At 46.1% G+C, this 15,503-nt stretch overlaps 1 protein-coding gene across 5 annotated transcripts in view; it reads right to left on the bottom strand.

Annotated features, from left to right (window-relative positions):
- Positions 1–15,503, bottom strand: part of TPK1 (thiamin pyrophosphokinase 1) — a 240,503-nt gene that overhangs the window by 97,879 nt on the left and 127,121 nt on the right. For all 5 annotated transcript variants that reach the window (XM_037515134.2, XM_037515150.1, XM_037515142.2 and 2 more), the window contains one exon: positions 6,739–6,885. In XM_037515134.2, the coding sequence (XP_037371031.1) occupies positions 6,739–6,885 (147 nt within the window). The remainder of the gene's footprint in view (positions 1–6,738; positions 6,886–15,503) is intronic.

Here is a 15,503-nt window from a genome sequence, read left to right on the forward strand (position 1 = left end):
TCGCAAGGAAGAAATATTTACAGCATCTCCAGAAATTTGTTGAAGTGCAAGAGAACCACCCACGGCGGCTCAGAGGCCCTTCTCCCACATCAGATTCCGGAGCCCGGACTCCTGAGCAGGGTTCAGGATAATGGGAAAGGCACGCCTTATTAACTCCTGGACAGCTCATTTCGTGGTCATAAATCCTATTAACTCGTATTACCAACTGCCATAAAACCTGGAGATAAAAAATAATTTATGCTCAGTGTACAGAAGCTAATGTTTCCGCACTCCCGAGACGCACAGGGCCAGAACACGAGGAAGCGTGTGTGGAAGCTGGCGCAGGCGCTCTCTGCGCGGTAAACAGTGCCCAGCGCCTGGCTGGCCCTGTCAGGACAGCAGCCGGTACCTGATGCTGCGTGTCTACAATGTCTCACCAAGTTCATAAATGCCCAGCTCTTAAAAAGACATCATGTTTTACTGAGGACACAGTTTTGGAAATAAGAGAGGGGTGCTTATTTTTGAGGGGGGAGCTATTAGGCATGCAATTTTCTATTTAGAAATGGCCAGGAGAATGTGCCTTGAAAGATTATGCTGAGGCTCTCACACCGAATGACATTTTGACCCATAAAAGACAGATTTTACTAAAAAGCCACGTAAAAAATTCCAAACTAAAAAGTCAACCATGTAAAAATTTCCAAACATTGTTCCATATTTATTTACATAGACTCGGAGCTACCTATTGTCTCTTTGTTTAAAATCTAGTTTGTAGTTAACAAGTCACAGAAAGGGGCTGAAGAGAGAAGGCAGATGGAACAAACTAAGCCACATAAAGTGACCCGGTACCAGACACACTGGTCGGGACACACTGGTCAGCCCCAAATGACTGAAATAATCCTAACAAAGCCACCCTAATGTGGTACAGACTTCTCTGTATAACATGGTTTCATGAATCTGACACAGTAAATTCTATGAAAGAAACACAGAACATTACAGAGCGAGTAAAGCAAGATTTGAGCGTAAGGAGACTTTAGAAAAATCAAGAGACTCACACTGGAGTCCTGGGGACTTAGTCCAGTGGCTTCAATGCCCTAGCTCACCTCGACAGCCACTAACCGAAAGGTCGCACAGCTGTTTTAGAGACATGCTAATGTCTCAAGGCCAGCAGTCTATAATTACAGAGCTCTGGAAGACACTCTCCTGAAAAATAATACTCCTAATAATTAACATTTGTATTAAATATTGTACTTTCAAAGTGTGTTAGCAAAGCTCACTGGCAATGTCACTTAATCTGCCCAAATGATGAAGGTGCAGGTTGTATGCAGCCATGGTTATAGAGTAGGGAGATCCAGAAAATCATTTTTGTTTAATTTAGCTCCAAGGTGGATATAATCTTAAAGTGTAAACAAGATTTGTTTTTTGAAAATAATGCTGGGGGAAGATAGACACACACATATTTCAAATAATTCCCACAGGTGGAGTTCCCAGAAATACCAGAAACGTGTAGTGCGTCGGGAAGGCATCGTGTCTGTTTACTTGGGCACACTCCCGCGGGCGCTCACAACTGTGCTGCGGTGGACACTCCCCAGCCTTGGACCATGACTTGTGTTGCGTTTGTCTTAGACCATTAATTCCTTCAAAGAGAGAGGACATGTGGACTCAGTCAAACACTTGAGTATGTGACATATTTTTTTTTCTGTCCTGCTGTCCACTATTGTTGTAATGCCCAAGTGAGATGCTTCTTATAAAATCTTCAAAATTATCTTCCTTCCTGAGTACAGTTATTTGTTAACTTTCAATGAAAAAAATTTACAAATTTTAAGCCATACTTTATTTGGTCCTGAAGCACATGAGACGGATTTTCTTGAGACTATTTTTGAAATATCTGAAATAACTGAAGAGTGATAATTCAAAGAATATTCAAAAATCTAGTTTGAATTTAATTTTAGGGTGTTTCTTCTGTCCACCGAGATTATGATTACTTTGTATCTTATTTACAAGTAACAGTCCTCCGCAGACATTTGTTCTGAATATCCCCCAGTGTAGGCACGATCTAGTGCAATATGCTGACTACATGTGTATAATCTAGCACATGCATTACATATTAAACATAGTTATATGAAAATAAACTTGGCCAGTCAGTTCAGCTCACCAAGATGCAGAATGCGTCTATGCAACAAGCTTAGTATAGTGCTTAAATGGCTCTTGGTGTTTTTTTTTTTTTTTTTAAATTTTTTTAATTTTTTTTAAAACATGTTTTTAATGACTTTTTCTGTTAAGCTTAGTAATTTTATTTATTTTCTTTAAAATTTATTTATTTATTTATTTATACATGCACTGGGTACAGTCAGAAGCGCGGGAGGGTGAGAGAATTCACCAGAGCCAGAGCGGGGAGCGGAACAGGCAGAAGGACCGAAGTACACTGCTGAGGGGAGCAGCGGGCGGCAGGAGAGGTCTGCGCGCCATGTGGGACCCTCCTCCAGTGGCCGGGGAGCAGCCGGGGATCGAACCGGCGTGGCAGAGGCTGCGGGCAGCTTTGCAACCTAGCGCTCAACCACTGCGCCACCAGGGAGGCCCGGCTCTTGGTGTTAATCACGGTATATATGTGTACAGTTAAAACTGCTTAGAAAAATAAAATGCTTAAAAATGTGTAAGACTCATTCACCTTTGAAACCCTCAAACAAACCCATTTGCCGTTAGGATTTGTTCTGCTGTCTCACTGCCCTCTCACTGAAAGCGACTGAAAAGCAGGGGCGAGCACGTGTCTGGAAGATCACCCCGAGCTGGTGACAGACCAACCCCCAGCGGAAGGCCGAGCTCTGAGGACCTTTCGGGCCTCTCGGTGAGGGAGGCTGAGGGCGCATGAGCTTTCGGCCCCACGCTGTGGAGTGACCACTTTCTCAGGGGAAGGTGCTGCCCTCCTCGAGACCAACGAAACATACCACAGAGAGAGTCCGGAGGCAGGGTGTTGGGTGTAGGCTGGGTCACATCCACACCATGTTTGGAGAACTAGCGATTCTGCCAGAACAACTAACTGAAGTGTAACCACCGTGTCAATGACAAAGGCAGATAATTATCATCCTTAAACTGTGAAAAAAAAACACTGTAAGGAACATGGAGTAAGTCAGGCTTTTCCGCCTTCCCACTGTCAGCCGCCGCCTGCGGCTTTGTCTCCCTCCCAGGTTTCATGGCCCGCATGTGATATCCTGTTACTGCAAAAAGCACTTGGGAGTGTGAGAATGGGTGCACCACCTATGGTTATAGATGCCCAGGCCGAGAAGCAGGAGATCATGGCGATCAAAGGGGCTCAGAGGCTCAGTGGCTGCCTGCCCGCCTGCCGGTCTGCCCAGGTACCCGGTCCCCCGCTTCAGCATTAAAGGCGTGCCGGATATAGCTAAGGCTCCAGGACTCTTTTTCCATTTGTCTGAATCAACAGCGAAGCTGCCCGGCCTGGGATGGCTGCACACCAGTCAGGGTTCCAGACTTCCTTCCCAGACGTCAGGCTGGGCAGAGTACTTTGGTGCCTGGCCCCAAGCCTGTGTCCTCTCCATCTGCTGAGAGAACACAACCAACTGCAGAGGACACTGCAGGGCCCAGCTCTGAAAACAACAGCGCTGCTTTCTGGCAAGCTTGGTTCTTTGCTGCCATAACTCCTTCCAGTTGGCTTAGATATAACATGGGGGCTGAGACCCAAAACATCTCAGATTTCTCCATAATGAGGGAAAACTTAGGAAAAGTAATCTCAGTTAGGCCTCTGAGATTTGGGGGTTGTTACTGCAACATAGAACAGGGCATGACTCACAGTAGCAACAGGGGACGTGAGTGCTCCGATCTACTGAAAATAATAAAAAATGCCAGAAAAAAGTTAAAGGGGTTCATTTAAAAATGCATCTGTTAAAAAAACAGAAAACAACTCAGAAGTCAAAAACCCCCAAAGCTAATTTTCCACTTTGACACATCTGGTATTTGAACTCTGGTCTAAGGCCTCTGATGTGCAGAGGTTTGGGGAGACGACCCGAGGGCAGCCCTCGGTAGTCTGTAAAAGGAGACCATGCCCTGGGAGGCAGAGACGCCTGAGGCGTAGCATAAAGAGCAACCCCAGCTGCTGGGCTTCTGGGAAAGGGCGGTACCGCCCTCAGCACTCCATGGATGAAGATGAACAGCCTCCCTTGAGCATCTGGGGCAGGAAGCCAAACTCCCAGCAGGAAGCCCTCTGAACCTCCACTGCCTCCATGGTCCATAAAGGATCCAAACCAAATGCCCTAAGTTGTTAAAGCTTACAAATGACTGGGCTTGGCCGTCACTCTCTATTCAACTTGGACTTGTTACTCACAACTCAAATAATTCCCACGGATAGAGTTTGCAGGAATATGAAGTCATGCCCCAAATCACAAAACACACAGTTGAGATTACAAGATATAAAAACCAGACCGCTGCCTTAGAAAGAAGGCACACATTAGAATCACCCCAGACTACGTAAGTGTGACGGTTATGTTTTAAGAGTCTTGAAAATGTGGGGAGGGTGAGCACCTAAGAATCATTTCAGAAATCGGAACCTGCATAGTTTTTGCAGCAAGACAGAGCTAAAAGGCAGAGTGACGTGGGTCACGAAGGTGAGGATGCCCTACAGAACGCAGGTGGGAGAGCAGAAAATTCGCAAGGGAAGTTTTAGAGACAAGCATGACACAATTCAAGGCTCTTCTCTTCGCTGGACTGGCAGAGGGAGGAGGAACAGGGCAGAGATGGTATCTTAAAACAATGGGAGTTTTGTGAACTGATGACACCTACAGATGGGGATTCCACCCAATGAATCCCAAACAGAACATGCGTTCGCAAGTCCACGGTTAGTCACATTGCCAGGAGGGTAAAGATGACTGGAAACAATTATGAGACCCTAAGAGCAGAACTCAAATTTTTTATGTGTTTTTTTCTATCAAATACATTTTTTTTTTTTAAAAATTAAGCTACATCCTCACTAAATTGTATTCTAGTAACCAGAGTATCTACACAAACACAAGATGACGACTTGAGCAACAGTATCACTAATACAATAAAGCTCGATGCTTCCTAATGATAACGAACAACAAACTTCAGGACCGCTGGGAAATTATAGGTATTTAACATCTATATCACCAGAGAGCTAGGAAACCTCTCTGTGCACATCACCCCACTAACTGGAATCTGACTCCCCATGACCTCAGATGGAGAAGCTTGCACCTCACCACGTGGAATTTATGGTTCTTCACAATCAGGACGTGAACTTGTTTTCTAGTCCTGTCTCCTGGCGTTTCCCATGCTGCAGCTCAGATTCACCTGCAGACCCTCCAGCAAAGCCCACACACCTCTGCCATTCTGTAGTGGCTGCTGCTGGCAGCAAACTCTCACCGCCATATCTACTCATCCCCGAAGCTTCTGCCCCATGCAAGCTCAATAGAACGCATGCTCCCTTTCCAGCTCTCACACAAAGTGCTCCAGAAAGTGACAAAGGTAGGTGATGCAAAGAGCCAGAAAAAAGGGTTTTGTCTGTTTTGTTGGCTGCCGTATGGCTGGAAAAGTGCCTGGCATTCAGCAGGACTCAGTAAGTATTTGCTGAATTAACTGGCAGAATAAAAGTTGAGTGCCTCTTTATCACACTTATGACCAAATTGCATAATCTTTCATTTTCTGTATGTGCCAAACTTTTACCATTGCTTTATGCTGACATTTTTATGTCTCTTTCAATGGAAATCTCCTGGAGAGCAAAAACCATAAATTACTATTTTATTTTTTTTTTTAATTTTCAACTTCCTAGCCTTGCAACAGATAGGTAGCAAGGACTCCGTGTGCTGACTAACTAAATGACAACAGGGAGTTTGAAAACTCAATTTTTCAGCTCCCTTTCCAGCTCTCATACCAAGTGTTCCAGAAAGTGACAAAGGTAGATGATGCAGAGTCAGGAAAAATGTAAAACTGGTGGTGCGCCTGAGTTGTCCCCCCTACAGTCACCAAAAAAGATTTTCTTTCAAGTGTTTAACAAAATCAAATCCAGTTTCCAATTATACATTTAGACAATGACATGCTGCAGAGAGTGGAGAGCAGACGGGGTGGAAGCAAAACAACAATCAGCACATTACAAGGAACGGCAAAAGGGAAAAACTGGCCACTGTCTTTTAAAAATGTCACCACACGATTACTTTTCAAACTGAAATCCACCACCCAACCTTATAAAACTTTGGTCATTTAATAAGAATTCTGTTCTACTACACGATAGGAAATTTACTCAGTGTTTTCAGAGGAAATGAATGGCATCATCATTAGAAACTTATTCTGAGGCAGTGAAATTAATAAGCAGGCAACCTATGAACAATAAAAGCTAAAGATTTTAAGTGCTTAACAAAATCAAATCCAGTTTCCAATTATAATGACAACACTGAAAATATATAAAATATGAGGTTTCCATTAGAAAAATTTGCCAAGCTTTGTGTTTCCTCTGTTGAGATTTCCTCAAGTGCCATTGACATTCAGTTGCTCAAATGCAAGAGTGCTAAATTTAGTTTTTAATCAATTAATTAAAAATCACAAGATCTTTTTTCTGGGAAAGATAAAAACACTGAGGCTTCTCTACATTTTTTCTGTTAGTGACTGAGAGAAGAGACGGAAGGAGACATGAGGAAGGAAACCTGGTCAACTTCACTCAGAGTCCAGAGACACCCTCATCTACTCAAACACTGGGAATCTCATGGAAGCCAAGTGCAGACGTCAGGCTTAATCTCCACTTACTGGTTGGAGCAGGCAGGTGAGCGATTCCCCTTGGATCATGGTGACTGGCACAGGAGTGATGTGAGTTGCTTGGAACAGGGTGTTCACGGACGCCATGATCTGGTCAAAACGCCCAGCCAGTCCACCCAAGGTCACTATCACGTCCACCTAAGCAAGGAAAGAAAACCAGGAATTACATATTTCAAGATATAGATGATTAAATAACCTCCAACACTGAAATAGAGCTTTCAATACTATACTGTGCTTGACACGCCATAAAGAAATGGCAGACAGCATAGTTTAGACGAGATTACTAGTTCAATGTCATGTAACTGGTGAGTGAAGTCAGGTTTCGAGGCCAATTCTTTTCAAGTACAATTTTAGGCTTCCTTTCACGCTGTGCTCCTTCCACGTGGAAGTCTCCCCTGACATCGCAGGTGCCCCCACCCTCCGCCTCGTGTTCCTATGGCTCGTCTTTCATACCCTGCAGTGGGCACGCGACACAGAGACCCCGACACACTCTCCATTAGAGCATCGTGAGGACCTGCGCTGGCTTTTTATGGGACCTAGCAAGCTGCTGAAATTCTCTGTACCTCATTTTTATTTTCACAAGTAAAAATGGGATAATGTTCAAGTGATAGGATTATGGGGATTAAATGAGGTGATTAAATGAGTTAGTAAGTATAAGCATTTAGAACATTTTTTTATATAAAAACTAAACAAAAAATAAGCAGGTTCTATCCCCAAGTGATTGGTTAAAAACTGTTGGCTACTCCTCGGTTATTACATTTGTTATTACATTTAATATTTTTGTTATCATTATGTGCCACTTGGTATGTTAACCTTTCTTCACTGAACACTTTGGAGAGCATTTCCTGTGACTAGAATACAGTTTACTTAATGCTCCCCTGCTCTTGAACGCATGGTAAATCACTGTGGTGCTGTCCTTGAATACAGACAATGGTTGACACAGCTGCAGGAAGGCAAAGGGGTGCAGCGACAATGCCAGAGTCAGGTAAGACACCGCACAGTCCCTGCAAGAGCTCCCCGTCTACACTGCAAGGATTAACCCCAATCTTCTGTTGAATAAAATAGTCTCGCCAAGGTCTGAAGGTCCAGCATCCTCTTTGGATCCCTGCTTTTCTTTTGCAGGTCACATCCACCTTATGATGGGTCAGGGCAAAGTTGTGATTTATAGGAAATAAATATATTTGAGCACTCTGATGGACAAAATATATTTCTCATACATATCTGATATTTATCCTCAGTCCCCCCCAAACATTGGGATTTCCTAAGTGTTGAGAGTGTTAAAATGTCTTTTGCTTTGTTAATGAAGGTAAGGTAAGTTTTGGAAAACATCAGAGGATGGAGGGGAGTGAGGGAGTTGGTTGCCAGGGAAACCAAAAGAATAGAGGGTGGAACTTTTAGTCTCATTCCAATGACCTCCAGGGAGGGGCGGGGCTGGAGGTTAAATTCAATCACTAATGGCCAAGAAGTTCATCAATCATGCCTATGTAATGAAGCCTCCATATAACCCTAAAGGAGGGACTTCAGAGGGCTTTAGTTTGGCACATCTGGGAAGATTTTGGGGGAATAATGGGGTGCCTGGAGATGGCATGGAAGCACCATGATTTGTCACCATCCTTTGCCTTTTGTGTCCTCTTGATGTGGCTATTGATTTGTATCCTTTAGTACCTTTCATAATGAATACGTGATCTGGGGAGTAAATGGGTGGCCTAACTTCTGGGAACTGTTCTAGTAAAATAATTGGTCCTGAGGAGGGAGTTCTGGGAACCTCTGGTAATAGCCAGTGGGCCAGAAGCACAGGTAGTAGTAATCTGGGTTTTCAGCAGGCACTGAGGCCTGGGCAGGGGGGCATGGATGCCTCCAGCTGCACGTAGCCAGCTGGTCAGAAGTGCAGGTGGCAGGCTGGGTTGCATGGCTGTCACTGACGAGGGAGGTCTTGGTCTTGGGAGACTGAGCCCTCAACCTACAGAGCCTGACAACACTTCTGCGCAGACAGTGTCAGAAGTGTCCGAGAATTGCTTGTTGCTGACTGGCGTGGGGAAGCTTCCCCCTACAGACATGAAAACTGGTCTAGGACACCAGCAACCTGTCCACACGTCAAGCGGGGACACTGATCGTGAAAGAGGAAGGACTGAAAACCTGGTGAAAATACTGTAGGAATGGCCGACGTAAAACACAATCCATACAATAAAACCCGACAGTGCTGATCTGGAACTAGAAAATGCTTAAAAATGGGGAGCATTTGGTTTTTAGGTATTAAGATAACACACTAGAAAACGCTTAGGTAATGCTTAGTCCATAGAGATGGCACGATTTTAAAACAACACGTAACGCAAGCGCAGGTGTGGCTGTCCGGTCAGACAGGACAAGAGGTACAGGTGCCAGGAGGCCACAGGTGGGCTCCTCTGGCCACTGGTTAGGGCTCCGCCCCCTACACAGCACCCAAAACATACAAGACGCTGACATGTTTGATAAAGAAGTTTGCAAGAAAGCATTTAACTAAATAAAACAAAAATTAACTTCTGAGTAAGACCGACGGGTGGTTACCAGAAGGGAGCGGGTGGGGACGTCGGGAAAAGGGGAAGTGGCTGAGGAAGGCTGGAGCTGGATACTGGCAGCAAGTGGACGGCAGCACATGCGCAGCGTTAGTCTCAGCGAGGCGCACCTGAAACCCACACGGTGTCACAATGCAATGCCACGTCAGTGTGCGACAGAAAGGACTCCTTGAGGAAGACAGCCAGAACGTTACCGTTTGCACCTGATGTCTCATGGCACACGGCACAGCTACAGGAACCGGCCCTACCTTTGCAGGTCTTTCTAGAGCTCTCAGACTTAGATTTGAACCCGGCAGGCCATGTTGGGTGAAGACAGACACCTGTCAATCTTCACAGGAAAGGGGTAACTTGCAAGCAATCGGGCTCAGAAAGTCAAAGAGCTGACTTTGCAGGTATGTGGCTTCTCACCCATCAGAACTGATTAGGACTAGTGGGGCGAGGCCCAGAGGTTATCCATCACCTCAGAAAACCTAATGCGCACGTGCTTTAAACTGCAGAGAAAGATGTTAAAATAAATTCCATATGAATGTACTGGAGAGAGAGTTCTGAGGCTTAAGTGAGAACACGTGGTTTAGTCTGCACCTCCTAATGCTGAATCCACAGCAGAAGCAAGGCCGGACGATCGTTTATTCACTATGTGGTTTCTGGAATCCTTTTTACCTTCTCAACTTTTCATTACTATACTCTAAGCCTCGAGGGATCCCAGAACCTTTAAAGCTGAAATTTAATCCGCATCTTCCGCACTGGGATTTGGTGATGAACAAGGAGTATCTGTAAATCAGTCACTGCATTTTCTCAGAATAAAGCTGTAGCAAGATTACGGCTCATCATGCTCCTTCCCTGCAGGAAGTATTTAGCGAGGCTGATTAAAAACACTGGAGGAGCAGGCACGCTCAGGTGGGGTGCAGGAGAGGCACCCCGGGGAGTGGGTTCTGAGTTCTCCGGCTCCAGGCCCGGCACCTACGGCATCTGATAGTCACACAGAGAGGAGACAGACATACCCAGCCCTGATATTTACATAGGTTTTACAAGGCTGGATTTATGTCATCGGAAGTAATGCCACAGGGCCAAAGGGTTCAATCTGAAAGAGACAATTTAGTCGGCCCGGTTGCCTTTTCTACGTGGATCTAAAACCCTGTGTGCATTTATTTCTACTATCAGTGTGCTGGCAATTTTTTCAACTAGATTTTCTCGCTGGCTCAGCAATTCCACAAACAGGCTGTGAGAAGGGACCAGATGCACCCAGGTGACAGGCTGGCCCCCGCCTGTGTTCCTGGAGGGCCCCAGGCCTCAACAAAGAACAATGGACGAGCCCTGCCTCAGCAGCCCTGTCCCACACTCCTCAGGGGCCCGGTGCTGGGCTGCTTAATGCCAAAGGAAATAATTCTGTCCCCTGGAGGATGCTGATAACAGGAGTCCCTGAAGAAAGCCCCGGCCATTTGAAACTGATAAGGGAGAAGAGAGTGATGCGCCCAGGAAGTCATCAATAACCCCGCAACTGCCCTGGACCGCCCCCGCCCTGCCCCCAGACCAGAAAATGAACAGCCTCCCCACCCTGCAGGTCCTCATGTCCTGTCTTTCCTGTGTTGACTTCCCTCACTCATCACCTTCTGGGCACTGAGTACTGTCCTCCCGGGGCGGCCCCGCACGCCCATGAAGGGCTTGTTGTGTGGGAACAACCTCGTGGTTCAGGATCTGAGGGCCTTAGTCAGAGAAACAAACTGGTCAGGTCCATGGCATGAGTATGACCCAAGGACAGTCAAAGATAGCGGTGAGCCCCCCCACTCCCCCCGCACCCTTGTGCTGCTGTCCCCACCCTGATCCCTGATGAGACACTTGTCCAGCTTTTCCACCCCTCCCCCCACACCATGGGCCCTGCTGGCCTGGCCAGGACCAGAGCAAACAAACCCTTTAATTCCACAGCCTCCTGGAGTTCTCTGTGGCTGCATCATATTGATCATCAAAACCCTCTTTATGTAACAATTACTCCTTGCCCTTTGCTACAGCCTTGATCACTTCTGCAACCCTTCCGCAGAGGAAGCCTCCACCACAGGTGCCAGCTGCAGTGTTTTCAGCGTAGGAGACAAGTGTTTACTGAGTTCCCCTAAGCATACAAAAACTCGGGGAAAACTGAATAACCAAAGAGGCAAGAAGTTAATTATTAGGCTGAGTAACATCATCTAATTCCTACAAAATAGTACTTCCCTCCTTGGCAAGGATTCCAATAGTCAGTGGCTTTTGAAAGGAGTAACTAATTTCACATTTGTCACCTCTGGTAATGTTATTGATCATTTCCATGTGTTACATATTTTTCTAAACACTTAGGGTACCTATCAGAGAAGAAAAAAGCGCTGCCACTCAAATGGGGGATGCTACACCAGTGATCACAATGAAAGTGTATTGTTAGAATGTGACAAGGTGGTAAGTGCTGAAGGAGAATGACAGGGTAGGAAAAGGGAGGCAGATAGGGTGCTCAACTTGAAGAGAGCCGCGGCAAGCAATGGTGAGAAAGGATCAGGGGAGCAGCGAGACCCAGAAGAGGCAGTGGCCAGTCTTCCAGGCAGGGCACGTGGGCAGGTGTTTCAGACAGGCTGGACAAAGACCCGGCAGCAGTGACATCACCCAGGCGTTTACATTGTGCCAGGTGGCCAGCTCTGCTGGAACGGAATGAGACATTAGTAGGAGAACTCAGAGGGCTCAGGTGGTACAGGCTTCACTGCAAAACACTGTAAAGTCCTTGACAATTCTTTGCATTAATGGGGAGCCATTTTGAGCAGAGAACTGACATGATTTATGTATTTTAAAAAGTCATGCTGGGTGTACTGAGAATAAACTTTGGAGAGGCAGAGAGATTGTTATGAGATTGTCTCAGCAATATGGACAAGAGAAATTCGCTACCCCATCTCCATCAGTAACTACTCCCAGAGGCACCCTGGCTGCACATTCCAGGGGGCGGTGCTCAGCTGATACTAGGTCCCACCAGCAACATCCAACTGATTCATCCTACCTCCCCTTGGATGCGGCCTTTTCCAGTAACATGGACGTCCAGTGTACCACATTCGCTGGACCTCACCATTACTCTTTCTCAATCTCCTTTGCCAAACTAACTTTGGAGGCAGCCCCGGGCACGGTCCTTGATTCTCTCCTCATCTGTCATGGCCTTGCCTGCTTGGTGCTCTCACACAGCTTTGTGGCTTTACATGCCAGTGGTGTCAAGACTTCCTGAATGTCTCTCCAGGCCACCCAATGTGATCTCAAGGTTAATCCCCTCTTCTCCAGCATGCCCCCACTGTCTTTCCCAGGGTCACCTTTGATGCCTCTTCCTCTTACACCTCTCTTCCTCTTACACCCCTTTATTTTCTCTCTTAGGAAATTTTCTTGGCTCTACCTTCAATATGCATCCAAAATTCCTTCCCTTCTCACTACACACGATCTCATCATAACCATGACTGAAGCCACCAAAATCTGCAGCAGATGATCTGACCAGTTTCCAAAGGAGACGCACGGGTGGCTATAGGCACAAGAGGTGCTCAGCGTCACCTAAGATTGAGGGCTGTGAGTCTGGACCCCAAGGAGGTGGCACTTCACACCTGCTGGAATGGCCACTGTCAGGAAGGCAGGAAGTAGCAGGTGCTGGCAAGGATGTGGAGAGATGGGAAGCCTTGTGACAGCCATGGGGTGTGAACTGGTGGAGCCATCTTGGATAAAAGTGTGGAAGATCCACAAGAAACTAAAAACAGTACAAGCCTATGATCCAGCCACCACACCTCTGGGTACATAGCCCGAAGAAATGGAATCAGGATGTTGAGATGTAGACACACCCGTGTTCGCACCATCATGATTCCCAACAGCAAAGAGATGGGTGAATGGATAAAGAAAATGTGATCTGTGGTGTGATACAGACACAGTAATGCTATTCGGCCATAAAAAAAAAGGGAAATTCTGCTACTGGAAGTACCTGCATGGACCTTGAGGGCACTGGCTAAGCAGAATAAAGCAGGAGGACAAAAACTGCACCATCTCATTTAGATGGAATCTAAAAAACCTCAGACTCATAGAAACAGAGACTAGCCTGGTCACTATCAGGGCCTGGGCTACATGGTGGGATGCCAAAGTGCAGAATCTTCCAGATGTAACATGTGTGTTCAGGAGACCTGAGGTACAGTGAAGTGACCATGGTTACAACACTGTGCATTATTACAGTTGCTGAGACTGGATCTTAAATGTGCTTACTAAAATCAGGTGATCATTTGCAATACAGGCAGGTATAAAATCACCACATTGTATGCCTTAACTTTACACAATATTAATGTCAACTTTAATCTCAGTAAAGCTGGAGAAGATACTGAGATATTTTACATTTCACATTTGGTCTCCAAAATCCTCAATAGGATTTATACTAATGCACGGCTCATTTGGATGAGCTGCATGATAAGAGCTCAGGTGGCTAATGGCTGGAGCGCTAAACAGCACGGGTCTGAAAACAGCCATAAGCAGTGACACACCCACCTTCCCTCCAAAGTCATGCTAAAAAGGGTAGTGGGGGGCAAAAGATAACCCCCGCTAGTGTGGCTGCACTACCTGGTGAGGGGGGGAAGCTGGCGGGAGTTAGGATGCAAGGACAGAATCACAGTGAGGACAGGGCCTCCCTGGTGGCTCAATGGTTGAACGCGAAGCTGCCTGAAGCCTCCGCAGCACCGGTTCGATCCCCGGCTGCTCCCCGGCCACCGGAGGAGAGTCCCACATGGCATGCAGACCTCTCCTGCTGCCCGCTGCTCCCCTCAGCAGTGTACTTTGGTCCTTCTGCCTGCTCTGCTCCCCGCTCTGGCTCTGGTGAATTCTCTCACCCTCCCGCGCTTCTGACTATACCCAGTGCTTGTATAAATAAATCTTAAAAAAAAAAAAAAAAAAAAAAGAATCCCAGTGAGGACAGAGGGCGGGGGCACATGGTCCAGGGACAGTCTCTAGCATGTGCCCACCATTCTTTGAAGAATGGAAGCCAGCCTCAGGGGCTCACATGTTTTCTACTAGTGATAATGCATCAAGAATTCAATATTTAATTCTAAAAAGTACTTTTAGGCCCTTGTTAGCCCTGAGGATTAAACAATTTAAACAACGTATTTCTACACATATAAATAACATGCACAGATCTATTTCGCCATATTTCATGATATAAAGAGATGATTTCTGTACATTTTCTACACTTATGGAGGGTCGTCAGCAAGGAGGAACAGACGGAAGCAAGGGTTGTCTGTGTGACCATGTCTAGCACAGAACCCTGATGCGGTCGGTGGGAAGCACAGTCTGTCAGCCATGTGTGCGCCCACAAGTTTTCTGCCCTCCTGTGAGCTAGATGACCCCTCAAGAGTTAGGGCTTTGCCTAAATCCACTGGCACAGTTCTCAAGACTGCTTTCACTTCTGTCGGTCCATGTAAGGTTCTTGGGCTTCCACTGGAACAGTTTAAGTGGTCTATTTTCTTTAGACAATCACTAGAAAACTTGCCTCTGTGAGATCTGCCCTAACAGAATCCTGACAAGCACGGCTGAAGGATATAGAAGCACCAAAGGTGAAGCAATCTCAGTTTTCTATTATAACAGTAAAAACCTTCCAGTAAACAAATGACATATTTTCTCCATTTGGCCTCCAAATATCTTAGCCTGCATGAAGTCTACAGCTGGAGCCGTGACTGTCAACGCATTTTAATTACATTTACTTTTCATAAATTGAATTCTGGAGATGCACAAGTGCACAATTCTGTAGTGGTGCTCTCCGATAGCTGGGCGACCACACAATTTAATATACAAATGGAGACACTTTTGAAAGTAAAAAGAAATGTTATCAATAATTACACCAAGGATACAGGCACAAACAGAACTGGCACACATCAATTAAGACACATTTACCTGGTGGAGAATGACAGCTAATGTTGAGACAGCCAAGTTAGCCATGGAGTCCCCAAATTTCAGACACTGTTCTTCACAAACTATCCTGTCTCCAGACCCAGCTGCCTCACTTCCCCCACCAGGAGAGGGCACTGGAGAAGGGTCATTCCCATGGGGCTTTTGTCCATCAGAGCCAACTTCAACTGCAGCAGTGTCGACAAGGCCTCGACACTGCTGACCCATCCGGGCACCCACTCCAAAGGCCACAAACTCTTAACTCCCCAACTGTGCTACCTGCACTGTTCAGATTTCAAGTTTAAC

This window comes from Talpa occidentalis, unplaced genomic scaffold, assembly GCF_014898055.3.
Source record: "Talpa occidentalis isolate TD23 unplaced genomic scaffold, MPIMG_talOcc4v2.1, whole genome shotgun sequence".
Taxonomy (NCBI): domain Eukaryota; kingdom Metazoa; phylum Chordata; class Mammalia; order Eulipotyphla; family Talpidae; genus Talpa; species Talpa occidentalis.